Source organism: Arachis hypogaea, chromosome 6, assembly GCF_003086295.3.
Source record: "Arachis hypogaea cultivar Tifrunner chromosome 6, arahy.Tifrunner.gnm2.J5K5, whole genome shotgun sequence".
Classification (NCBI taxonomy): Eukaryota; Viridiplantae; Streptophyta; class Magnoliopsida; order Fabales; family Fabaceae; genus Arachis; species Arachis hypogaea.
The window spans coordinates 5,015,357-5,043,086 of record NC_092041.1 but is presented as its reverse complement, the minus strand read 5'-3'; the positions used below and the strand labels follow the sequence as shown (position 1 = coordinate 5,043,086).

At 36.0% G+C, this 27,730-nt stretch overlaps 3 protein-coding genes across 3 annotated transcripts; 1 reads left to right on the top strand and 2 right to left on the bottom strand.

Annotated features, from left to right (window-relative positions):
- The first annotated feature begins 9,187 nt into the window (after positions 1-9,187).
- LOC112805198 (uncharacterized mitochondrial protein AtMg00810-like) lies at positions 9,188-9,592 on the top strand. The gene has a single exon (XM_025847604.1). The coding sequence runs from the start codon at positions 9,188-9,190 to the stop codon at positions 9,590-9,592; it is 405 nt and encodes a 134-aa protein (XP_025703389.1).
- Positions 9,593-14,494: 4,902 nt separating this feature from the next.
- On the bottom strand, positions 14,495-18,631 carry LOC112695523 (uncharacterized). Its single transcript, XM_025747877.3, has 5 exons — positions 17,781-18,631; positions 17,463-17,580; positions 17,018-17,370; positions 16,540-16,638; positions 14,495-16,230 (listed from the first exon to the last, which is right to left on the bottom strand). Exons 1-5 carry the CDS (start codon positions 18,386-18,388, stop codon positions 15,009-15,011), a joined length of 2,400 nt encoding a protein of 799 aa, XP_025603662.1. The 5' UTR covers positions 18,389-18,631; the 3' UTR covers positions 14,495-15,008.
- Positions 18,632-18,663: 32 nt separating this feature from the next.
- Positions 18,664-23,229, bottom strand: LOC112695522 (TMV resistance protein N). The gene is made up of 5 exons (XM_025747876.3): positions 22,405-23,229; positions 20,817-21,924; positions 20,409-20,711; positions 19,550-20,308; positions 18,664-19,288 (listed from the first exon to the last, which is right to left on the bottom strand). The coding sequence occupies exons 1-5, from the start codon at positions 22,905-22,907 to the stop codon at positions 18,806-18,808; spliced, it is 3,156 nt and encodes a 1,051-aa protein (XP_025603661.1). The 5' UTR covers positions 22,908-23,229; the 3' UTR covers positions 18,664-18,805.
- Positions 23,230-27,730: the final 4,501 nt, after the last annotated feature.

Below are 27,730 nucleotides of genomic sequence, written 5' to 3'. Positions count from 1 at the left end.
GATATTGTAAGACCCACATTTTTAAAAATTAAATAATTAATTATTTATAAATTATTATGTTTGTTGAGATTTTATTTTTAAAAAAATTATTTTATTAAAGATAATTAAATAAAAAATTATAATTAATAAAATTTAATTTAATTATAATTTATTTTATTAGTTTGAATTATGTATTAAAAATTATTTTAATAAACAAAATAAAAATTTATTATTATTATTAATATAATATCATCATCATCATTAAAAAAAAAAAAAAAAAAAGTGGCCGAAGGCCATTATCCTACATATATGCCATTACATATATATTCAGTATGTATATACATATTAAAGCAAGAAAGAAAGCAAGCCAAGGTGGCTTGTATACATATATGACACATGTTTCTTTTATCTATAACTATGACACCTAACAATTTTTTATTGTACTTATCATCACCACCTAATCTTCATTTTCCTCTCTTGAAATCGAACCAAACATGAAAGAAAAGAAAGCAAGAGTGACCGAGAGTGAAGGAGAGAAACCGTGGAACCTCCATGTCTCTAACTCCAATTTCTTGTGATTCATAACTCTAATAAAAAATTTAATTCAGTAAAAGTATTTGTATTCTCCTCCTCTATATGTTGATGTCACTTTTGTTCGGTAGAAGTTGACGGTGACGTAGCTCTATTTTTCCTTGAATTTGGCCAATTAAAATTTTAGAAGATACAGACAATTTCTCATGTTTTTTTCTTCAGCAATTCGGTCAAAAAATTTTCCAAAACTTCCGTTGTTTTAATTTCATACGAAGGTAGAGAATTTCATTTTAAAATTAATAGTTTTTAATTTAAGAATGTTCAAAAGTATAGTAAATAATTGCAAATATATTAGTAATTATAATATTATTAAGATTAGATTTCTTTGCTGTGAATGATTGGGTGATTTTGCTTGATTTTGGTAATTAATTTGATTGATTCTAAATTGAGTACTGATTTAGATTGAGACAAATTAGAAATGATGGAAGTAAGGGAGTCGTAAGCGTGGTGAAGTCGAGTCTTAAGGGGAGGTTCTGTCTGAGTTTTTGTAAAAATAAATGAAAAGGTGGTTTTGGTTAATAATTAATGTGAAAAGAACATGGTCAAAAGGTTTTGAATGAATGTGCGAATTTCTCCTTTGGTTTTAATAGCAAAAGATTTGAAAGAGAGCTGAATTTTATTGAAATAGAAAGAGGCGTAGCTTTAAAAAAAGATATGATTATTGAAAACTTATTTAATATTTTAAACGGCATGATTATTGAAAATGATTTGTTACTTGGGAATGTTTTGAAAAGGGTTTGAAAGGGGGTTAGGTTGGGACCCTTGTAGGGTGACAAAGCTCGAATTTCAGAGAAAATGCTACATAAATTTTTACAAAATTTCGAGACTTTGCTTAAAGCATTATTTAAAAGAAAACTGGATTTAGGGTTCAAAATAGTTGATTTTCAAGTTATCAAGAAAAGTATTATGTTTTAAGTTTAATCTATTGAGAAAAGATTTTTGTTTTAAGTTATAATTTGAATTCGATTTATTAAGAAAAAGAGTTTTTATTAAACGTTATGAAGTTTGATTATTTAGGAACTAATCGATTTAAGATTATAATAGATGAGTGAATAGGTGGTAGTGTGGAGATGTAATTGATTGTTTGGTGATGTGGAGGTATGTGTAACTAAGCGGTGATGCGGAGGTGTGGGTATGTAATTGGTGATGTGGAGGCTTAATAAAAAGAAAGTAAATGAGAACTAATGAAGGAAATAGATTCTTAAGAGGAAAAAAATGAGAAAGAATGAATAAGATAGATACTTGAAAAGTGTATGTTAAATAGGTCTTGTGCCAAAGTGCTAATGCAGAAGTGCCCGCTTAACTGATAGCCTAAGGTTGCAAAAGCGGGAATGTCTGCCTAACTGATAGCCTATGGTTGCTAATGCGAAAGTGCCTACCTAACTGATAGCCTAAGGTTGCTAATGCGGGAAGGTTCGCCTAACTGATAGTCTGTTCTTACCGTGATGCCAAGATATCCTAACTGACATGGGTTCGTCCATGATGATAATTGTGCCTGACTGACACGGTAAAGGAACCATATTCGGGGTTCGCTCCGAGTAACGTCAGGTTGCGGGTAGACAACAAACGCGTGAGCTCATGGCCTGCTTATGACAGACATGCATCATATTGATTGCGTATTTGTATTTGATTGTAGTTGTTTATCTTGTTTATTTGTGATTGTGCTGTTGTCTTGGTGTCTTGCTTGTGTACTTGACTGGACACTCTACTTGTGCTGTGGACTTCATAATGTGGTAGGGGCTGATGTTTGTGGATTGGGTTTAGGTATATTATTTGCGATGCTGGCTTATTTAGATATTGCGACAATTGAGGAATATTGTTTATGGATGAGGAATTGTTATTGTGACAGAGTTTTTGTTTAAGTAATGTGGTTTAAGGAAAGGGGTTTACCCGACTTTAGGTAACGCTTAGGAAGGATTTCAAGGGTTTAATAAAGAAAACTGTTTTTGGGTTATGAGTTAACTATTTGTATATTATTCTGTATATTTTTACGGCATTCATTATCGTTACTGAGAACATACGAGGACGACGTTCTCACCCCCTACAGATCTTCTGTTTCAGGAACAGGTTCAGGAACCCTTGACGCAGAGCCGCGACTAAACTACCAAGTTTTGCGTACATATGTATTTGCATTTTCCATGTTTGACTTATTCTTAGATTTTATTTTTTCCTCGTCCTTGGTATTTTAAAGTGTTGTATTTTTACAGAGGGGTAGGTTTATATTTGAGTATTGCATGAATAGTTATTATGTATCAATAGTAATTATGTGAGTATATGTTTATCAGACATAGTTGAGCTTGAGTTATATATCAAAATAAAAGGAATTTCGTTTTTCTTAAAAACTACCAACAAATTAACGTGTAGAACTCAATATTAAATAAATATAATTAGTAAATAAGGAAAACAGGTTAGTAACGCCCTACTTTTGGTACGATCATGACGTGCTAAAAGTTAGGGTGTTATGAGATAAACGTTTTTGAATACTTTTAATTTAAATTATTCTTAATAATACAATCACTAAAATTAGAACATTAGTGATTCGGGTATATATATATATATATATATATATATATATATTCTTTTACTTGTAACTATCATAGTAATTGACAATATATTTATTATACTTTGATTTCGGGCACCTAATACCCTATTGTGCTAATTGAATTGATATTTGGTATGATTTAAATACTTGTAGAATTAATAATTAGTCAATATAAAATTCATCAACTTTGATGATGAGTTCAAGCTCTACGATTATAATGAATGAATTAAAGGAGTTTGAATGAATAAAGAAATGAGTTTTTTAGGTCATTCATAATTCATTATAATAGTAACAAGCAAAGTTAGAATTTGACAATCATATCGTACTCTAAAAGTTAGCCAAGAGTTGAAAAGATGGAAGAAATTATATTTTTTTGTTCTTCTTGGTTCTTAGTAAAAATATTAGGGTTAAGTACAATTTTAGTCCATAAGGTTTATACTGAAAATATTAGGACATTAGTGATTCATAATATTATAAATTTTTTGACTTGTGACTATCATAGTAATTGACAATATATTTATTATACTTTGATTTTGGATATCTAATACTCTACTGTGCCAATTGAATGGATATTGGGTATGATTTAAATACTTATAGAGTTAATGATTAGTCAATATGAAATCCATCAACTTTAATGATGAGTTCGTGCTCTATGATTATAATGAATGAATTAAACAATGCCTTGGTCACAGAGTTTGAATGAATAAAGAAATGAGTTTCTTAGGTTATTCATAATTCATTATAATAATGGTAACAAGCTAAGTTAGAATTTGACAATCAAACCGTACTCTAAAAGTTAGCCAAGAGCTGAAAAGATGGAAGGAATTATATTTTTTTGTTCTTCTTGGGTTCTTAGTAAAAATATTAGGGTTAAGTACGATTTTGGTCCCTAAGGTTTATGCCGAAAATTTTATTCGTCTCCAACCTTTTTTTACATACAAAATCATTCATAAGGTTCATCTTGATTTTAAAATCGTCCTTTCTCTAATTTTCGGACAAAATTATCCTTCTCCAATTTACACATACTGACTCCCGCTCTCTCAGATCCACCATTATTGAATAAGGATTACCAAGTTCTCATACGCAGCAACACCAATTTCCACATATACTCCAAGAATTCAAGAATCAGCAACATCAGTTTCTCACACAAATTTCACAATTTCTTAGAGACCACACTAGAAAGAGATAGGAATGAACGAAGAGAATCAGCAATAACAAGAATGAAAAGCTAACAGAGATTGAAGAAGAAAAATCAGTAACAAGGAACATAAAAAATCATTGCCAGATACTAAGAAAATTATGCGACAAGAGACTGAAGAACAGAGCTTGAGGGAGCACGAATAGGGGGCGACCACTGCAATGAGAAGAGGATGACTTAGACCACCGCGAGCATCTGTGCCTACCCGCATCACTGCCGCCTGCATCTGTGCACGCCCGAGTTGCTGCCGCCTGCATCTTTGCCTGCTCGCATCACTACCGTCTGCATCTTTTCCGACCCGTGTCGCTGCTGTCTACGTCTCTGTCCTCCTATGCTTCGCATGCGTCTCTTCTAGCCCAGGTCGCTGCCTCCAGCGTGTATTCCCACCTGTGTCGCTGCCGCCAGCATCTCTGCCTCTCTGTTCTCCTTTTGTTCCAGTGAAAGGGAAAGATGAGGGATTGAAATAAATTGGGAAAGAAGGGTATTTTTTTTCCAAAAGGGCAATTTTAAAACCAAAATGAACTTTTGGAACGATTTTGTATGCAAAAAAATGTTGGGGATGAATAAAATTTTTTGCCTATTATTAGACCATTTGGCCAGTACTCTCAAGAGTACTCCACAGACAAACAAGCCCAAATAAGATGATCAACAACTTTATATTTTTCTTTTATTATATTACATGTTTATTTTGCCTTCCTTTATTATTCTGGAATGTATGAGTCAATTTTTATTCTTTATTCTGTTAGCATCTTATTAGCATATTCTACAAATTAGAAAGATTTGATAGATATGATTATATTTACGATGAGCTTGTAAAAGCTGTATATATTACAGCAGCATACAGCAGAATAAATCAAGAGAAAAGCATTATACAATTTTTATTATTCTCTTCTCCTTACTGCCTAGAATTTAGTATGGTATCAGAGCTTTAAAGCTCCGCTATATCCATCCATGTGAAGACCACAAATCCAAACGGAACACTTTCTTCTCATTCTCCTTCTTCTTCCTCTGTCATACAAACGATGAATGATAATGATTTAAACCCCTCTCAAAATCCTGCTAGCCCCTTCTATATACACCCAAGTGAGAACCCAACATCAATTCTTGTTTCCCCTGTACTCACAGGAAACAACTACCATTCCTGGTGTCATTCCTTTTCTATGGCCATAATTTCTAAAAACAAATATGGCTTCTTGACAGGCTCAATCCCTTGTCCTTCACTTGATGACCCTGTTTATCCTGCCTGGGAAAGGTGTAAAAATTTAGTCCTTTCCTGGCTATTTCATTCCCTTTCACTTCCTATTATCCAAAGTGTCATCTATCTGTCTACTGCTTCTTCTCTTTGGGAAGATCTTCGAGATCGCTTCTCACAGTCAGATCTATTGCGCATTGCTGAATTGCAGTAGGAAATTTATGCATTCAAACAAGGTTCACTCTCTGTCACTTACTTTTTCACTGCCCTAAAGACTCTATGGGAAGAGATAGAAAATTCACGCCATCTCCCTCTCTGTACATGCCCTGCAAAGACTTACCGTAACCAAGACTTCATCATCCGATTCTTGAAGGGACTTGATGAACGTTTTTCAGTGGTAAGATCCCAATTGCTTCTCCTTGATCCTCTGCCTCAGTCAATTGAGTTTTTGCCATGGTAATTCAGTAGGAAAGACAATTACAAGCAGCTTCTGGAATTCTGGATGAACAACGAACTATTGCCGCCGCCATTGAAGGTCAACAACCAGGACATGGTCGCGGACGCAGCTCTGGTTTCTCCAGCAAAGGATGCGGTGGGAATTCCTCCAAGTAGTGTACTCACTGCAGCAGAACAGGACATACGGTGGATGTGTGCTATGGAAAGCACAGGTATCCACCTGGACACCTGCGATACCCTAGACGACCGCGTGCTGGTGATTACGTTGCTCCCTCCATCAACAGCGCCGCTTCCTCCGTTGCTAACCCTACTCTGTTCTCCAGCGGCGCCGCACCATCATTCTCTTCATATAGCCTGGTTCAAGAAAAACAAGCTATTAGGGCACCAACTGAACCAGTTCTTGGACTGACCCAAGCCCAGCATGCAGCCTTAATGAGATTTCTGAAAAGGGTCGAGGCCCACAATTCAGTTTCTAAGGATGAGATCAAACCCTTCAGTTCCTCTTCTTCTCAATCTCGAATTGGGCTTCTCCCCAGTTCAAATTTGGGTAGCCATATTTTATGTTCTTCTCATACTTTTTCAATTTTAAATTCTGCATCACACTGTTTTTAATAGTGCATGAATATTAGATTCAGGTGCCACTGATCATATTGCTTCCAATTTTTCTTATTTTATTTCATACATAAAAATTATGCCAATAGTTGTCCATATGCCCAATGGTTCCAAAGCTATAGCGTCTTTTAAGGGTGTAGTTCAATTTTCATCCTCTTTAATTCTTTTTGACGTACTTTATTTGCCTCAATTTCATTTTAATCTAATTTCCATCTCAAAACTTACTTCTAAACTTTCTTATGATGTCACTTTCTCACAATTTTCATGTATTGTGCAGGAACCGAACAGCTTGAGGATGATTCATTTGGGTAGTTTAAAAGAAGGATTATATGTTCTTAAGCAAGCTTTCCACAACATAAGTTCATCACCTTCCTCCATTAATTCTACATATATTACACCCATCACATTTTTAAACTTATGGCATTTTAGATTATGTCATCTTTCTGGACAACGACTTAATGCCTTGCATAAACAATATCCCTTTATTTCTTTGCATCATGATGAACCTTGTGATGTATGCCATTTTTCTAAGCAACGAAAACTTCCTTTTTCTCTTAGTAATAATAAAGCGAGCATGAAATTTGAATTATTACATATGGATATATGAGGACCTTTTTGTCAAAATTTAATTCATAATCACAAATATTTTTTAACCATAGTTGACAATTTTAGCCGCTTTACTTGGATTATCTTGTTAAAATCAAAAAGTGAGGTATCTCAACATATCAAAAATTTCATTGCTTTGGTTGAAACACATTTTAACTCTAAGATTAAATTTATTCGATCAGATAATGGTCCAGAATTTCTTTTGACATTCTTTTATTTTTCAAAAGGCATTATTCATCAACGAAGTTGCGTTGAAACTCCCCAACAAAATGGGAGAGTCGAACGTAAGCATCAACACATTTTGAATGTTGCTCGTGCTCTCATGTGTCAATCAAATTTGCCTATTACTTTTTGGTCTTATGCTATTAACCATGCAGTTTATTTGATAAATAGAGTTCCATCTACCATTCTTAATTTTAAAACCCCTTTTGAAATTCTATTTCATAAACAACCCGATTACAATGAACTCAAAGTTTTTGGCTGTTTATGCTTTGTTTCAACTATTTTGAGTCATCGCTCTAAATTTGATTCAAGAGCACAAAAGGGTATTTTTCTTGGTTATCAAAGTGGTTTTAAAGGATATATTGTTTATCTTTTTGAACATAAGAAAATTATAATTCCCAGAAATGTGATCTTTTATGAGCTTATTTTTCTCTTAGCCAAAAATAATCAACAGCCCACACAAAATGATCCCATTCTTATCCCACATCAAAATAATCCAAGCCCAAATAACATCAATAATTCAAAAACACCCTCCATTCCTATTGGACCCATTCCTTTACCCAATGATCCACCCCATACTTCAAGCCCACTACACAACAATAATTCCCAACCCCCTCTTCTGGAAGCACCGAACCCCCTCTCTCTCCTAATTCCCCTTCGTCTTCTTCCTCCCAATCCCTTTTACCCTGTTCCCCCAACTCTTCTTCCAATGTGACTTCTCACCCATCCTCTCCTCAATCACATACATCCCCTCACTCCATTGAGCCAATTGAACCTGGACCAATCACTGTTCCTCCCTCTACCCGACATAGCCACCGTCATATCTGGCCTCCCGCTCGTCTCTCTGATTATATCTGTAATACTTGTTTTAATCCCCAAATTTATTCATCCTCACGCTCAAGGTATCCTCTATCTTTAGTTTTCTCTTTTGCTTCTTTTTCTATCTCACATACCAAGTTTCTCTCATCCTTATACTCTGACTGTGAACCAAAGACTTTTCAGGATGCTGTTAAGGTTCATCACTGGCAGCATGCCATGACAGAGGAAATTACTGTACTTGAGCTGAACAAGACCTGGGTTCTAGTTGAATGTCCTCCCACCGTAAAACCCATTGGATGTAAGTGGGTTTACAAGATCAAACGCCAGCCTGATGGTAGTATTGACCGCTGCAAGGCTCGCTTGGTAACCAAGGGTTTCACACAGACAGAAGGAGTAGATTTTCTTGAAACATTCTCACTAGTAGTGAAACCTGCAATTATCAGAATCGTTCTTGCTTTGGCTTCGATTAAGGGTTGGCCAATCCAGTAGCTTGATGTTAACAACGCTTTCTTTCATGGCGATTTGACGGAAACTATCTATATGGCTTTACCTCCTGGCCTCAAATCTTCTCAGCCAAATCAATGTTGCAGACTGCTCAAATCATTATATGGATTGAGTCAATCCAGTAGAATGTGGTACGAGAAACTCTCCCTTCTTCTTGTTTCTTATGGATATCAGCAGACGATTTATGATTATAGTTTGTTTTTCAAAATTCTGGGCACTGACATTTGCGTCATACTGGTCTACGTTGATGATATTGTGATTACGGGAAGTTCTTCTTCTGAGATAACAACAATAAAGGAACTTTTGAACTCTAAATTTAAAATTAAAGACCTTGGTACCTTGAAGTATTTTTTAGGTATGAGGTAGCTCATTCTTCTCGGGGAATCTCTCTCTCTCACAGAACAAATACTGCTTGGACCTTTTGAATGATTCTTGACTTTTGGGTGCAAAATCCACACCTATTCCTATGGATAGTACCACTAGACTTCATCAAGATGATAGTCCTCCTTTGTCTGATCCATTTATTTATCGGCATCTTGTGGGTCGATTGATTTACCTAACCACAACTCGTCCGGATATCACCTACGTCACCCAACAGCTTAGCCAATTCATGGCCACCCCTACTCAAGTTCACTATGCAGCAGCTCTTCGAGTACTTCGATATCTGAAAAATAATCCAGGCAGAGGTCTTTTCTTTCCCAGATCTTCTAGTCTTCAGATATATGGCTTCAGCGATTCCGATTGGGCAGGTTGCCCAGATACCCGTCATTCATTAACTGGTTATCGTTTCTTTTTGGGAGATTCTTTAATCTCTTGGAGGACTAAGAAGCAAACTACTGTTGCTAGATCTTCAACGGAAGCTGAGTACTGAGCCTTGGCTAACACTACATGCGAGCTTTTATGGATCTTGAATTTGTTGCAGTTTCTTCGTGTGTCTTGTGATCGTCCACCTGTTCTGTTTTGTGATAATCAAAGAGCCTGACACATTGCTGTCAATCTTGTGTTCCATGAGAGAACTAAGCACTTGGAGGTGGATTGTCATCTGGTTCGCCAAAAGGCTCAAGCTGGCGTAATGAAGTTACTTCCAGTCCCATCTTTGCGCCAATTGACAGATATATTTACCAAGCTTCTCCCAACACATTCCTTTCGTACCAATTTATCCAAGTTGGGGATTCTTGACGTATATCATCCTCCAATTTGCAGGGGCATATTTGGCCAGTACTCCCAAGAGTACTCCATAGACAAACAAGCCCAAATAAGATGTTCAACAATTCTATATTTTTCTTTTATTATATTACATGTTTATTTTGCCTTTCTTTATTATTCTGAAATGTGTGAGTCAATTTTTATTCTTTATTCTGTTAACATCTTATTAGCATATTCTACAAATTAGAAAGATTTGATAAATATGATTATATTTATGATGAGCTTGTAAAAGCTGTATATATTACAGCAGCATATAGCATAATAAATCAAGAGAAAAGCATTATACAATTTTTATTCTTCTCTATTCCTTACTGCCCAGAATTCAGTACCTATACCTTAGGGAGTAAAATCGTACTTAACCCAAAATATTATTAGTTCACACTATTGGATCGTCAAGAAGTGTTGCTAGACGCCAGCCTTGATTAATAAATTTAATATGACTTATTTGCTATCCACTTAGTATTGAACCTATGAGGTCACACAGTAACGAGTGTTCTAATCCTTGGTAAAGAATTATTTAATTAATATTTTAATTTGTTCAAATAAATAATTATATTAATTCAAATAAATATTATTATATTCTTTACTAGCACCATGAATATAATAATATGATAATTGAGAATATTAAATAATTAATTATTTATTCTATGATGAGTTTTAAATATGGATAAGATACTAAATGTTTTAATTCAGTTATCAATCTCATATTATACATATGTATATGGTAAAGAAAACACAACAAATTTTTCTTTACCTCCACATACACAAAATAGTCTAATTCTTGGTGAAGAATTTCTGGTGCAAGGAGTTGTAAGAGGTTTCTCAATTAAAAATTCATTGGTTAAGGAGTTGACAACAAGGATCAATCGCGGTGTAGATATATAGTGCCTTCGTACTATCGAATGAGAAAGTCTTATTCACTAGCGTACTCAAGTATTGGCATCTAACCTGTCTTATTTCGATAAAATTTTAAGTACAAAATAGATCAATAGGATTACTTTATTACTTCCGTTGTGTGTTATGAACACTTTGTAATCATACAGTTTAAATGTGATACGACCATAATCAAATCGTTTACATTGTAAACGAGATAGAGTACGACAAATTCAAATAAACTATATAAGAACCTGCAAGTGTTAGCATTCCTCAATATAATTGAAGCAAATCATGGGAACCAATGCCATCTTTGTCTGGATCTCCATGTCATCTTTCAGCCAGTCTGGTGACATGGCCTGCAAATCTGAGTCATCATATGACGTCCATCGGAACTGTAAAATGTACAAAAAAATTTTAATCATGAAACATTATACAAATAACTTTATTCGTTTACTATGAAATAAAAGAAAACTTTCTAACCTCATCGAGCGTCAACTAATCCAACCAAAGACGTTAGCGAAGGAGTCTTCCCTCAAAGTGGTCTCTACTCTGTTGGGCCACACTTATCAACCTACCGCCATGTGCAACAATAACAAGTTATATATGACTCTATGCGAAAATAATATTAACTATTAAGAAAGACGACATGAGAAGCTAATAAATGTATACCTCATGGCCAACGAAAAGGTCAATGTCTGCCTATCAGATGGGCACCATGTCGGAAAATGATGGTATATCCATGACATCAGTAAAGGCATGCATCTTGCAATGTCTGTCATGGATCGATGTGCTGCAGAGCATAATGAGTGATATGTCCATGCAAACACAGCAGATTCCCAAGATAAACGGCGATACTGATCAAAGTCAGCCAACAAGAGAAGGCACCCAATGTCCACCTGATTGTTCGACTTATCTATCATCAGGTAATCCCTATCAATAGAGGATGTAACACCTCGTGTACTGACGAAAAATAGCCGGATTTGCCTCAACTAGAATATGCTGCACTCTCTCCCTAAGTCATGTCATTTTAATCGAAAACGACTCATTCTTTTGCTCCTCCTGTTGAGTATGAGGAGACCTAGCATCGAGAAGCTCCTCTACCCAATCCCACGTGGAGTGTTGGTACCATGTCTAAAACTCCCTAAAGCAATCACCCACTGCCTCTCCATTGGTGCGCAACCTAAAGGTGGTACGTCACATCTTGCAAGTTGATGGTCCACTCACCCCAAGGCAGGTGAAAAGTGTGGGTCTCCAGACACCAACACCCCACGAATACAGAAATCAGGGTGTTGTCAAATACAAAGTCTTTGAGCTGCACTGTGTCGCCAAAGCCAGCCTCCTTAAATAAGAGATAATAGCGTTCGATGATACAAGGGTATGGCTAACTCGCTTAGGAAGTAGGAGGCGAGACATCTGTTAAAATAAAAATAAATTAATTAGTAATATTTAAAAAATAAATTTTTTTATATAATAAATTTACAATATAATAATATTAACAATAACATCTACATTAAAATGACATTTATAAAGTTTAATAGCAAATTTAATTCCTAAAGTTTTAAAGTTCAGTAATAGTAAATTTAATTCCTAAAAATAGGTAAAAAGAAGTATAATACTAAACTACAAAATAAATTTCACCCAAATTTAATTCTTAAAGTTTACCCTACATATATATTAAAATAAAATTTATTAAAGAATTATTTCAAATGTAGTAAATCCATTATCATTTATTTTTGAAATAAAATTTTTAAAATACTCCTTTAAAAAAATCCTAATATTCAGTAAAACAAATTCCTAAAAATAAATATCAATAACTAACAAAAATTAAACTAGCGCTTAATTAAAATTATGTTCCTAATACAACAGCTATTCTAATCATGCATATTAGAATAAAACCAATCAAATATTTCAATAAAAACTCTAAGAGAGAGAAGAGAAGTAAAAACGTAGTGAAAATAACAAATGACTTCCACTGTAAACGAATCATTTGAACATATCTCATTTACAGAACAAACGAATATTATCAATATATCTGATTTATATGCTCTATGTCTACGTTCACAAGGATATGCATTTTATCTCAAATCTGATTTATACGGTAAACAAAATAAGTAATAGGACAAAATAGGTAAATTGTATTCAACTTACCTATTTTTGTAAATAAAATATTGAGTAAATTACCAATTATGCCCCCGAATTTGTAGAACGCTGACAATAATAACCCTAATTTTTGTTAACGACAATTATACCCTCAAAAATTTAAAAAACGCAACAAATCTGTCCAACCGTAAAGAGAGCCCTTCTCTGTTAAACGGAGCTTGGTAATGTGGCAGATGAAATTCCAACGTGGCATCTGTTAAGGCCTTCAGTCCCGTTTCTTCGTTATCCCTAATTCATGAAATCCTAATTGCCCAATTCCAAGTAAAATGATGAACCCAATTTAGGAGACAACCATGAGACACACGTTGAAGGTGAAGAGGGACAATCTCATCCTGAAGAAGCTGATGGCCGGGGAAGAAAATGCAGACCTTTTCTATGTCTTGATGGAGCATTTTTGAAGGAGTACTGGGCTGATACAGAGGGACTGCCATGTCTCCTTCCACCTTATAAGAGGCCAACAGGAAAGCCTACAAAAAAGAGAGCTCGACATGAATTAGAGAGACAGAGTGGTAGCCATTACAAACTTAAGAGAAGTATGGCAAAACAAGTTGTAAATATTGCAAAAAGAAAAATATAAAATCTTTCCATCTTTGTGTATGGTCTCAATCTCAGCACTGGTAAATCTCCCTTTCAAGACTCCACATTCATTGCATACTAGTGTTCCATTCTTGGATGATTCCTCCAGCCCAACAGATTTCTCGTTGGTTTCATCTATCCATTGAAAATAACGGCACCCACTGTTCTTCGTCTGCCCAGCACAGAAGCCATTCATCAAGCTCAATTCTCAATAGGGAAGGGGGACATATTCACTAGACAATTCATACATACCTTCCATAGAGGACACCTGAGAAACCATCTCCCTGAATTTCTCCTCGTCTTCGACTTCAACGCCACCACCTGAAGACGGCAGAAGCATGTCCTGTCATAGGGCTTGCTTCCGTGTTCTTCGAGCGCTTCAGAGCTACTATTTTCCATTGACTCTGTCCTTTGATTGTTATTGGACATGCCTTTGCTTCCACCATGCATGACAGTAGTTAGGGTTTATCTTTCTGGTGAATTGAGAAAAATGTTCTCTCTCATTTCCATATAAAGGAAAAACGGGACTGAAAGCCTTAACGGATGCCAGTTGAAATTCTATCTGCCACATCACCTAACTCCGTTTAACGGAGAAAGACTCTCTTTATGGTTGGGCAGATTTGTTGCGTTTTTAAAATTTTCGAGAGTATAATTGTCATTAACAAATATTAGAGTTATTATTGTCAGCGTTTTACAAATTCAAGGGCATAATTAGTAATTTACTCTAAAATATTTAAAATACTTATGTAAAACAAATCCAGCATTACATTATAGGAAGGTAATTTTAAAATTGAAAAACAAAAGATAAACAAAAGAATAAAGTACTGTTTTAATATAATTTCTTGAAACAAAACATTAGGCAAGTTTTGTAATGACTTTTGGAGAGGCTATTGGTTCCCCTCTCTTAGAACTAGTCCATCGGCCCAAAATCTAAATCCTACCAAGAAAGAAAGAATGCTGTGAAAATTATATTAAAATATACTTAAGTTTTTTAAATTTTGTCACGCTATACTCGAACCAGTGAAGTAACATGATTTTATTACATGAAGGGTATAACATTTAAAACTTCCAAGGATGTCCCGGCCAAAATACAAAGCTCCCAAAGATGTATGGAGGTAGCTGTAGCACGACATGAAAGAAAATTTCAGGCTGCCGTAACAAGGGTGCGGTGGAATTGAGGTGCATAGCAGATTAACTTGGCTGACAAACAGCAATTCAGAGTCACGCAGAGATAATTTGGCTGCCATTGAAACACTTCTATAGGCAACTCACAAACTAAACAATGTTCAATGAGTAGGTCAAGATACGTTGAATGGAGTTGTTTTCCCAAAGTTGTGGTTTCCGATAGTTTCCATGAAATGATCTCATGAATTTATTCATGCTTTTACAAAGATTAACCCTTGTGGTCGGCAGCAGTTATGTGCAACAATAAACCCAGTCCAAAAATTTTGTTCCTGAAGCTACCGGTGCTATCTTTCAATCACACGCCTACTATTTTTAAATTCGCCAAAATCCTTCTCATCCATACCATATTTATTGAACTGTCCTGCGCTACGCCCCCTGTCTTCAAACCTCCGTGAATTTCGGTCACTACCTCGAGACCCTCTACCATTACCAAACGACTTCCCTCTACCATTTCCGTAGGAAGTAGATTTATCAAAATCTTCAAATTTTTTCCAACTACGGTCATTTCCCTGTGAGCCTCTACCATTCCTATAAGAATGTTGGGACGACCCACCATAATCATCCCGGAACTTATTTTGACTGCGACCGCCAGTAGATCCAGACTTCCTGTATTCAGTAAAGCTCCTTTTCCCAGAATCAGGCCTAGTTCCTTTATTTGGTCTGGATGAATCATGTTTATTCCCTTTATTTTTTCTTGATGAATACACATCATCTAAGTCATCATCATCATCAGAGAATAAACCACCAGCACCAACATCATCTTCATCAGAATCAGAACCAAAGCTTAATTTCTTAGTTGGACCTCTGCCCTTTCTTTTCTGGTTGGCACTATAAGAATGGCTAGATTTAAAATTGGAATGAATGGCCCGTTGTTCTGTATCCAAATCAAGTTCATCATCCTCGGAACCAGAGAATGGATCTCTCGATCTCATATTTTTTCTGGAACCTGTTCTGTTACGTGCATGCTTCTTATCATATGTGTCTTCAACATCATCTAAATCCGATGAGCCTTCGACTTCAGAAAAGTGATTTCTAGATGGTTGCACTCTTGTACTACTACTATGAGTTTTGGATTCTAGCTCATAGCTATCTATATCATCGTCATCTTCATCCTCAAAATCATCAAACCCTACTCCGGGTTTAAGAGCACCAGGATTAGCATATTCTTCATCCTGAGACCCTTGCACTCTGTTGTTTTTTCCGAAATCACCTTCCCACCCTCTATAATTTCCTTGTCGAGCAAGATTATCTGAAGGAAAATCTTCATCTATAGCTTTAGCATCTGCATACTCAAAAGCAGCAACATCTGCACCATCTGATTCGTTGTCATCAAAATCAAAATTCCAGGCATTGGAAACCTCTGGCCGGCTGACCTTATTGTTATTGAACCTTGGCTTGGAACTGAGCTTGGTATCTTGCATTTGACTCTCCATAAATTCATCATGTGGCCGTTTGCACTCACAATGAAAACATACCACGTTTCTTCTGTAATTTAAGAAGTTGCACCTGCCAGAGGAAAGAAAAGCCAAACTCTATTTTAACAATATATGCTACATAGGACATATAGGCCTCGCATGATTTTTGTTAAGAAAAATTACACAAGCTATAAATAAAATGTCAAAACAGATGCAATCTGCTGGATTTCTATGCAGTCAATCTTTCCAACACCATCAATATGGTCGCCTCGTGTGTGTGTGTGTGTGTGTGTGTGTGTGTGTGTGTGTGTGTGTGTGTGTGTGTGTGTGTGTGTGAGAGAGAGAGAGAGAGAGAGAGAGAGAGAGAGAGAGAGAGAGAGAGAGAGAGGCTCAAACTTACTGAGGACATTCCCATTCTCCTGGTAATAACTGTCTCTTTGGCCGCTTGGCATCACACTGTAAGCATATAGTATTCTTTGCAAAATTCATGAAATCGCACCTGAGAAGCGTCCAAAAACTTCAGTCAACATTTACAACAGAAAAAAAAAACCTTTGTATGCTTCATGTTATTCCACATAATCACATCCAATTGATTCCTAGTCAAACTCTAATAGATTATATATCTTCAATTATCAAAACGAGAAGCAGAAGTAAACTATATAACCGATCAGCTTTAAGAATTCTGTCTGCAGATACTACAAATCTACTATGCCCAAAAAATGGAGTTCATATGGTTCACAGGGAGTTGGGGAGTATACCAAGCATAAGGAAAACATAAGAATATTTCAAACGGACAATTACCTTGAAACTTCTTGCACTGAGGTGGTAAACTAAGTGTTCACTATTGCAAGAAAATTACAAAGATTAAGATAACTTACTTAGGACATAGCCAATCCCCCTTTTTCATCTCAACGTCATCCCTTCCAACGCGTTTCTTTGGAGGAGGAGGAGGTTGTTTCACTTTTGGAGGAGGCTTTCTAATTATTGGAGGAGGGAGATTTGGATCAATAGGAACCGAGCTCAACTTAACAACCTCATGAAGCAATTTCCGAACCACAGTTTTGACAGACTTCTGCTTTAGAAGTGACTTATTTGTGATTGGTCCATTTACAGGATCAAAACCGAAAGACAGTAGGATCCGCATGACATCAAGAGTCCGTGCATCATCCTCTTTGTTTGTTAGCAGATATGCTCTATCACAGTTGTTTCTCAAACTGCAGGAACTACAGACCTGATATGAATGAATTTATCATAATCATAAATCATGAATATATACAATTTGTATCCATTTAGATGGCAACAAATTAGAATAATCATACTCACATCTCCTTCATCAAGGTGAGCATGCTTCCTTAGAAGTTTTGCAGAGAAAACCACCTTCTTGTCCACATTGGGGCAACCAAAACCAACCAAAACCTGAATATCTTGCCTTGACAAGGACCTGAAATCAATCACTTGTTTCAGCAATTGTGATTCAGAACCAACAACACCCCAGTACTAGTATATTATTTAACAAAACAGAGCACTATTAACTACTACATATAAATTGTGCTAAACAACACCCAACATTCTTGAAAATTGTCACTTCAAAGTCAATTTAATTACCCAAAAAGCCAACTTCACAGACAAGCACAAACAAACCTCAAGATGTCGAACCGGTCTTTCCCAAAATTGAGGCAAGCGTCATGAACGCTTTTGAAATCCTTGGTGAAATCAATATCCGAATCGTCAGCAACATCGCCCGGGGCATCGAACCCTACATCTTGGACCATTTTATCCTCGTCCTTCCTCCTGTGATCGAAGTAGTTCTGGTGGACCAACGTCTCCATCAATTGGATCCATTCGGGCCAAGGGTGCACCAATTCTACCTCCTTCTTCACCTCCTCCAGATTCGTCGCCGCCACCGCCGGCTCAGCCGCAGCTGCATCCGCGGAATTAGGCTTGTCATCCTTAGCTGATTCTGAGCTAGGAGGAACGGCGTCGTTTAGAGGGGATTGAGGGTTCTTGGATTGGCGCCAGGCTCGAATGCGTTGCAGCGCTTGGTTCTTTTCGGAACGCTCTTTTTCGATGGCGTCGATTTGGTCGAAGACGAAGCTGAGGCGAGCGGAGAGAGTAGAGGGTTTAGGGTTAGGATCTTGGGAGGTTGAAAATGAATTTGTGAAAGTGAGAAGATGAGAGAGTGAAAAAGAAGAGGGTTTAGGGTTCAAGAGGCGTCTGGTTAGTAAAACAGAGAAAGGGCCATAAGCCATTAGAATGGAGTCTGTCTCAGTGTGTGTTGGTTTCAGTTTAGACTTAAAGAGTCCTCACTCACTCTGCAAGGATGCTTAAACCCTACATACATTTTCTTGTTTTACAAACATTTCTTTTTCTGAGGGTAAAAATGGTATTTTCCTTTAATTAATATATTTACAAGATAAAAATGTTTACTGTTTTCATCTCAGTCGTCTTCAACATAGAATCCTTCGGCACAAAACAAGAAATAATGTTATCTTAGTGAAAATAATTAATGGTTCAGTAGTTATTATTTGGGTTTGTAATAAAAAACAGTTAAATATTTTTGTTTATAATATATTACATAGTACATAACTGAATATAGGTGTGAAATTTTTTAAAAGGGAAGTGAATGTAAGTTAATCTTAGTTGATAATATTTGAATGGTATCTGAACTATATACAGAGACCTTCATCTAATTTTCTTCTTTTATAAGGATCGGTGAATCGAATATCCTCCATAGTACTTTTTTGCCTGAATACATGGATTCCGATTTCTTTTGCAAAGGGCTCGACTGGGAACTTTTCTCCTATAAAAAGAAAATGATCACTAGCGGTGCACGAAATCTCTGCATGATTCCATTCGTTTTCTGAAAGTGTCTCACCCAAATCACATTGTATCATCTGTAGATCAAAGAGAAATATCTGTTCCATTTCAGTCCAGAATTCAGGAAAACCTTTCTTGCCATTGATGGTCACGTCGGGGCTTACGAAAACTGTGTCCTTATCCGTCAGGCCAATTGCAAGAAAGAGAGCTATGGCAGGGAACTTGTTGCGAAACCAGAAAGAAATTGATGCTCCCTTGCTGTGGTGCTCAAACCATGCTGGAATTCTTGACCCGGGCAAAGCAAACCTTGTGTTTCCGGCTTCATGCAGTTCCTATTAGTCATAATTCACAAATTTAGAAGCATAAATATAGTCAGGCACAACGTGAATATCAATGATCCCAGCTAAAATCTAAAATAAAATAAGAAGGTAAAAACCCACATACAGTTGCTTTCATGTGAAGTTGATAGTTGAAAATTATTATATGATGACAATTTAGTCAAACATGTCAAATTATCTAACTATTCTCAGCCATCAGCTTCACATGATGGCAGTTGCGCGTGAGTTTTCACCAAATAAGAAACGAAAAGCAACCTGATTCGTTAACATGCTCGTGCATGAGGGAGTCCAGGATTTGCAGCCTATTGCTGAGAAATGTTCCAAATTTGGTGGAATCCCTCTAATTTCCTTAAGATTTGGGCAATAGTCCACACTAAGCTTCCTCAGAAAGTGACATTCTTTGATGCATTCAGGAAGAAATGTGAAATCATTGCCTCGTAGGTCTAGAGGGAAAAAATCATCCGACAGATTGCAGCGTGAGATACTTAGATATTCTACATTTGAAGACACCATTGAGCTCACTGTTTCTTCACCCTCTATCGATAGCCGCTCGTTCTCAAGTGGTGTGAAAGTCAACATAACCAGTTCAGGCATCATGACAATGGCACTTGGTATCTTACAATATTTATTTTCACTCAAAGTCAACCGCTGCAGCCGAGAAAACTTATGAAACGAAAGTGGCAAAGCTTTTATTCCAGTGTGCTCCAAATGAAGTCCTGTTATCTTTTCCATTTTTTCTAGTATTTCAGGAAAATTCTCAAGACTTGAGCATCCTGAAAGTCTGAGTTCTTCAAGAGAAGGCAAGTTGATGCACGGAAAACTTGAAAGCTTACCGCAACAATAAGCACTCAAACTTTTAAGTTGTTTCAGGAAACCAACTGAATTGTGGACTGAAATTAAATTCTCACAATGCTCAAATGACAACTTTTGTAGATTTGGAAGACCAGATATATCAGGTAGCTGTGTTAAATATTTATTGTTGTCGAAATTCAAAACTTTTAGGGTTGCAAACTTCTGCACAAGAAAAAGAATAGAAAAATCAAGAAAGAAGAACCAAATGAATAATCTCAAGTGAATTGATCAACATACAAAATCAGAGAAATGAGTTTATTACCGTTGCCTTCAATAAGCTAGCCAAATAGAGCGATAAGAAGCAACTATTCGGTAACTTGAATATGGAAAGTTTCTTTGGATGAAAATTAGATGGTAAGCATTCAGAAGGATATCTCCACCATTCCAGAACTCTTAAACTATTTGGAAAATGTCTGGGACCTTCAGAAAAATGACCATTTTTTATAATGAGTGTTTTGAGATTTTTCATCTTCTTGAATGCCTTCCCATCCCATTCTACTTTTTCTTCTTCTTCATCCTCGGTTGAGGGAAAATTCAGATGAATGATTTCTATTTCGCTAGTTCCCTTTCAACACAAAAAACCACGGATTAAAGAAACAACTATGAATTAGTACTAGTGATAAAAGATTGGAAACAATGAAAAACAACCATCCACATCAATCTTACTCACTTGATTGTTTTCCAAAACTTGAACTATATCTTCATGCCACCATAACCTGCTACGTTTCCCAAGCACTTTCGGTGACTCCTGTCGGACAAGTTCTTTACCCATGTGCTCTATCAGGTCATGTAATGTGATCTCACCAAGCTCTTGAATCTTTATGAGAGATTTTTCAACCAAAACACCAATATGATATTTCATACAGGCACCATGATGAGCATGAAGTATATCTTCAACTTCTGCTAATGTATATCCTCTAAAGCAACAAGCAATGTCAAGAAAAACACTCTTCTCTTCTTCCTCCAAAGCATCAAAACTTACTTTAAGTATCTCATGGATGTTCTTATTAGGAATTCTTTCATATTGATTTATTGCAGATTTCCATTCTCCGATACTTTTTCCAAACATGTTGGAACCTATTACTTCTAAAGCCAATGGAAGTCCATGAGCATAAGTCACTGCATGATTCAAAACATCCACATAACTTGGACTGACATCAATGGTTTTAAAAGCCTTCCAACTAAGCAATTCAACAGCATCTGCATAATTTAAACCTTCCAACTCATATGATCTTTCAACCCCATGACATGAGAGCAAATGTGTGTCCCGCGTCGTAATGATGACTCTACTGCCAGGACCAAACCAGTCAGGATTTCCAGCAAGAGCTTGCAATTGCTCCTGTCTGTCGACATCATCCAAAATCAGAAGTATCTTCTTTTGCTGGAGCCTATGCTGTATTATTGAAATTCCTTGTTGAACACTGGTTGATTTAAATTTATTCTCACCTAATAATTCTGAAAGAAGGATATTCTGAAGATGTACCAATCCATGTTTACTTGAACTTTCTCTCACCCTTTGAAGAAAACACAAACCTTCAAAATGATCAGCAATGCAGTTATATACAGCTAGAGCAAGTGTGGTCTTACCTATTCCACCAATTCCATGGATCCCAAACATACGGACTCCATCATTAGATCCAACCTCCAGAAGGGAATTTACTTGCACCACCTTGGACTCCAGTCCAACCGGGTAATCAGCAACCGGCAAAACGCCTCGTCTAATATTTCTCGAGACGACTTCCACAATCTTTCCAATAAACTTGTACTCATATCCATCCCTATTCAACAATCAACATGACACCCTTGTGTTAAGCCATACAAAATCATGACCATGTTGACGCATAACATACTCAATAATCAGTAATCACAATTCTAGATTTAACAAGGTGATTGTTATGGTGTTTATAGGCACCAAAGGATTGGAAACTAAGGTGTATATTTCAACATGAATTTTAAGATGTTGGTTCATTTTTAATTGAAATAATTATAAAGACTTTTCAATCAACTAAGTTTAATTTAACAGTTGTTACTAAATAGGCCTAGTAGATATGGTATGAGTTTCGCTAGGAAAAAACAGAGGTTAAGATTAAGAAAAAAGAAAAATTTTAAAAATTAATGTTATACTTTTTTAAAGTTTATATTTAAATGTGTTAACATAGTTTAATACAATGAACATAAATTATCATAGATAACTATAGAATTTATTACCGTTTAACAATTAGACAAATAAAAAGGAGAGGAGAATACAGAATACATACCCTTGTTTGAAATGCCAACCGGACAAGTTAGCAGCTTGATGAAGAGCATTCCTCCAATTATGCACAATGTCCAAATTATCCTTGAACCTTTCCTCATGCGTAGCGAGAGCTTCACCATAAGCCCCTCTCTGATGCCTCACATCACTGGGATCCACGCCATAGAAAACCGGCAAAACCAACCTACCCTTGGACTTGACACAGTTGATGATGGTGGCAAGTTCATCCAAGCAAAAAGAGGAAGATGCATAGTTTGCAGAGAAGACAAGGATAGCAATCCTGGATTCTTGGATTGCCTTGAGAAGAGAGGGTGTGATCTCGTGTCCTCTTTGAAGGTCCTGATCGTCTATGAAGGTGCGGATTCCCCTGTGAGAGAGTGCACTGTAGAGATGACCGGTGAAACCATGGCGAGTATCGGTGCCCCTGAAACTGATGAAAACATCATAGGTCCATCCATAGCTGAAGGAAGAAAAGGAACAAGACAAGCTAGTTGATCCACCACTCATTGTCGAGAACTAGCAGCGTTGTGTCATGCTGATATACAAAGTACAAACTAGGAGAAATTCTTGGCAGTGGAAAGAAGAAGAGAAAGTGGATTCATCCTTCAGCAGGAATAGAGACAGGAGTTGGGATTACACGCAGAGAAAGTCTAGAGCAACAACTTTTGTGTTTTATGGTCAGTATCTAATCATAAAAAAAAATGAATGGGTGATCTCTCACCATTAAATATAATATCACACTACTAAAAATATTATCGATGACTAATTTATAGTTACAAAATAAAAAAATTATTGGCTCCTACCATTCTTCTTAAACACATGTTCCAATATATATATATATATATATAAAAGACAAAAGAGTCACTAAAACAAAAATATAAGAAGATAAAAGATGTAAATTAGAGTAGTGTAGTCCCCGAATTTCTACAAAATAATCCCTCTTTTAAGAAATGTCTTAAATTCTTCAAATTGAATTCTATACATTTCCAGGGCTCCTAACTCAACTTCATAGTAGAAATGACAAAACTCTCCCAAACATAAAGATCTCTGTAAAAATTGTTCTAAAAAAGAATTTAAAGAGGGAAAATTTTTTCCAAGAATAAAAATGGAGTAAAATTCTCCCAAAGCAATCGCAGAAATTCGAGTAAGAACCTACCCTCCCTGTTAATTTTTAAATTATTAAATTTATTTAAATATTTTTAATAATTTATTTTTAATATTAATTTTTTAATCATTTTACACGCATATATATATATATTAAAAAACTTAATCCTAACTTAAAAAATATCTTTTTTTTCTATAACATTAATATTTTTTGTCTCCCATTTTCAATTTCTTCTCTTTATTATTATAAAATATTATTTTATATTTTTAAACTTGTAATTTTAGACAATATTCTATTTGTATATTGTAATAATATTTTATAATTTTTAATTTTTTTATTTTTTATTAAAATTTTTATATAAATTAATAATATAAAGAGATAGGAAATGGAATTCTCAAAAAATGGAGTCTCCGAAGAATGAAAATGGGACAATATTTCCCCACGATAAAAATTGGGACGAAGACGAAGAGCAAATCTGGGAGCAGAAAATTGAGAGTAGTGAGGCATTCTCCACCCCCCACCCTGCCCCATTGCCATCCCTGTTCATGCGTATTGCGAAAGGGGACTTCTAACATTAAGACTTAAGAGACCAAGTTTTGTAATTAATTTTTTTTCAAAATCTACAATAACTTTAGCTTTAATTTCATACTTTAATTTATCTTTTTTTATTGTTTTTTTTATTTTTTATGTATCCTCCGACTTGAAGTAAAATTTTATAGTGGTTCTCAAGATTCACTCAATTACCCAATTTGATATTTGAAATTTCAATTTTCTCATAGTGATCCTCCACATTTAGCTCTGAATACTATAGTAGTCCCTGAATTTATTTTTTAGCAATGCTAGGGAACCAAAAGGGTATAGCCAAAAACCAGCCAAATACTTTTGGGTGAATCTAAAATTTTTACGAGTTAATATATATGGATGTTTCTTTTGCTAAATATCAGAATATTTTTTTTTTATACTAAATAGATGTTCTTTTATATATTTTTCGAATTTTTTTGTATTGCAAATGTAAATGTCTCTATTTCTTTAAGAATTTCATATTTTTTTAAATTTTATATATATTTAATTATTTTTGCTAAAATATAATTGAATGTTTCCTTTTTTATATTTTTTTAAATTTTATAAATATTTAATTATTTTTGTTAAAATATAATTGGATGTTTCTTTGATTAAATATTAGGATTTTTTTTATATTAAATGAATGTTTTTTTACAATTAATATTGACAAATAACAATTCTTCTCCAAATTCATTCTTTCAAGATGTAAACTCCGTACAAATATACCTGCATCATCGTCAAGATCCATATTGTATTTAATGTATTGTATTAAGAAAAACATTGCAAAGCGAAACCTAGGCACGACTTGACTTCGCCATCTAGCAATGTCAAACCAGTAGAGGGAGAAGGGCTTCCTGATAGAACATTGCAAAGGACTCCCCCTACCTTAACTAGACGACCTTCATTTCCGGCTCGAATGAGGCCAGTTGGGCTTGATGTTCCGAATGCAACAAATGATAACGGGAAGTCAGGTACAAATAGAACAGCTCAGGAGCCTGACATTAGCTGTCAGTTGACCAATGGCAATGTACCACATCTTTCTAGACCAGCTGCTAGAGAGCATCAGAAGGCTTTTGGCCGAAACTCCAAAGGAATGCAAACAGACAGCAATAATTCCGCATCATCTTCGGTCTCTATTTAAGGATGTGAAATTTATGATGATGCAACAATTTTTATTGATATGAGAGAAGAAACACTTCCTGATAGCGAGAATGTACTCCACGATGTAGGTGCAAAGGTGCGTGGTAGAGGAGGGAAGAGGAGAAGGTTTTGTCATTGACGAAGTCGAAGGTGGACTTCGTGTTGAAGCGGTTGTCTTGGATGCGCTTGTTGAGGGTGTCATGGAGAGCATGAAAGTCGCGGCGCTTCCAGCAGCATTGGTAAGAGAGAGAGGTCTGTGCGTGTGATTGTTGGAGGTGGGTAAGTTAATGTGAGAGAGAAGAGGAAGGCTTTTATAGGTTTTAATTAGGTTTATTTAATTAATTTTAAATTTTTTAAATTTTGAATTTAAAAAATTTAAAATTAATTATTAATATAAATTAATGTGATGTTGTTTAGTTTTTGGCTGATAACCTTTTAGTTCTATATACTTTTCCTTTATTTTCGGTGCTGACTAGTCTACAAAGTGCTGATGTGGCTATTTCTTTCCATGCTGGAGGTAACCAAAACAACGTCGTTTTAGTTTGGCGCTCAATATTGGGCAAAATGATGTCATATGGGTTCAGTTTCTTCCAATTGATCAAACACAGAACTCGTTTGCTTTTTGTACTTCCACTATCGTTCTTCTTCTTCTCTTCTTTCTTGTGATTGTTTATATAGCAACAACGCTAGTGAAATTGAACTGGTGGATTAGACTATCTTCTCCTCACCTGGAAGCAAGCATTTGCGACATTATCATATACAGTGAAAGTAACCTTCGTTTTTTTTTTAAATGTTGATTATTTCGTATAATAGTTGTGTCGATGGCTTTTGGTATAATGAATTTTTAATGGTTTCTTTGTTCATTAGGGTTTGAAAAATTTTATTAGTGAGTTGGGGTTTATCCTCTATTTTTCGGAGGGGTTGGATTGATTATTTGAAAAAAAGGGCTTATAATGAAATCATACAAAGAGACTTACAACTATCACATCAATCCCATTTTTGAGCAACCTTTGTGGGAAAAAATAGATGAATGCAATAGGCTTCATGCTCGAGTTAATACTTAAAATGACACCTGAAATTTGACCATCGACTCAATTTAGTCCTCTAATTTTCAGTTGACCCAAATTATATCCTAAAACTTCAAGGCATGACTCAAATTGGCCCCTCCATCCATTTCTGTCACCAGAGAGATGATATGACACGATTAAACAACGTCGTTTTACTCCTTCCTTCTTCTTCTTCCTCCTCCTCAATGTCTGAACCTCCCACCACCCCATTGCTACCACCCTCAATCATACCTTCCCAACCCCACCATCCTCGCCATTATTACCACTACCCTCCTCCTCCTCACCTCCCCTTCATCTACCACCCCATCATCCCCTTTTCCATCTCCCTCTTCCTCCACCTCCTTAACTAGAGAATACCACAAAGAAAAATGGACCATCCAAAAAATCATCAACCTATTGTTGAAGTAGCGGCGAGTTATGGTGGAAGTGGGTTGAAAACTATTGTTAGAGCCATGGCTGCTTGAGGTCACAGAATCAAGTTGTCTCATTTGTTGTTGTATTGATTCTGTGAGAAAAAGAGAAGGAAGGGAGAGGGAGAGGGAGAGGGAGAATTTACTGATCAAATTGAGAAAGAGAAAGAAGAATAGGAGGAGGTGAGGAGGAGGAGGGTGGTGGTGAGATTGAGAAGATATGATTGAGTGTGGTGGTCATGGGGTGGTGAGAGGTTCGGACATTGAGGAGGAGGAAGAAAAAGTGGAGGGAGGAGTAAAATGACGTCGTTTAAATGCAAACGATAAAACGGCGTCATTTTATCGTGCCACGTCATCTCTTCGGTGATGGAAATGGATGGAGGGACCAACTTGAGTTACGCCTAAAGTTTCAGAGTATAATTTGAGTCAATTGAAAATTGGAGGACTAAATTGAATTGAAACTCAAATTTCAGGGGTCATTTCGAGTATTAACTCCTGCGTGCTCCCACCTCCCATCATAGTTTCAGAAAGCTTCGATTAAGAGGAAGAAAAAGAAGAGTAAGAAGAAGAGGAACACAATCTAAAAAATTGGGAATGAATTAGGGTTTTATAATGGAATAGGGACCAAATTGAGTCCAATTGCAATCTTTCCACATCATCTAGCCGTTGGAAATTTTTAGCGTGGCAAGGAATAGCCACATCAGCACTTCGCCAGCTAAGTCAGCACCGAAAATGAACTTAGGGACCAATATGGTGTTCGGAGCTGAATGTGGAGGATCACTATGAGAAAATTGGAACCTCGAGGACTAAATTGGATAATTGAGTGAATCTCAGAGATCACTATTTACTCATCCAACCTGACAAGTTAATGACTAATTTGTCACATATCAGAACTCTATTTAAAGATTTTTTTTTTTTTGGTTTCCCACGCTATCCTCCAACCCGGCAGGTCAAGGACTAATCCGCCGCGGTACTGAGCTCCATTTAAGGGTTTGCCGCTGGCCAATGGGTTGCTGCATGCACAAGGCGGGATTCGAACCCCCGACA

Bases quoted from the DNA above. Each gene is read 5' to 3' on its own strand.
- LOC112695523 (XM_025747877.3), bottom strand. From the start codon at position 18,388: ATGGCTTATGGCCCTTTCTCTGTTTTACTAACCAGACGCCTCTTGAAC. The intron at 17,371-17,462 runs GTGAGTATGATT...CATTCATATCAG, and splicing joins CTCACCTTGATGAAGGAGAT to GTCTGTAGTTCCTGCAGTTT. The intron at 16,639-17,017 runs GTAAGTTATCTT...GACGCTTCTCAG, and splicing joins GGGGATTGGCTATGTCCTAA to GTGCGATTTCATGAATTTTG.
- LOC112805198 (XM_025847604.1), top strand. From the start codon at position 9,188: ATGGATAGTACCACTAGACTTCATCAAGATGATAGTCCTCCTTTGTCT.
- LOC112695522 (XM_025747876.3), bottom strand. From the start codon at position 22,907: ATGAGTGGTGGATCAACTAGCTTGTCTTGTTCCTTTTCTTCCTTCAGC. The intron at 20,309-20,408 runs GTAATAAACTCA...TTTCTTGTGCAG, and splicing joins CTAGCTTATTGAAGGCAACG to AAGTTTGCAACCCTAAAAGT. The intron at 19,289-19,549 runs GTTGCTTTTCGT...TATGACTAATAG, and splicing joins CGAGCATGTTAACGAATCAG to GAACTGCATGAAGCCGGAAA.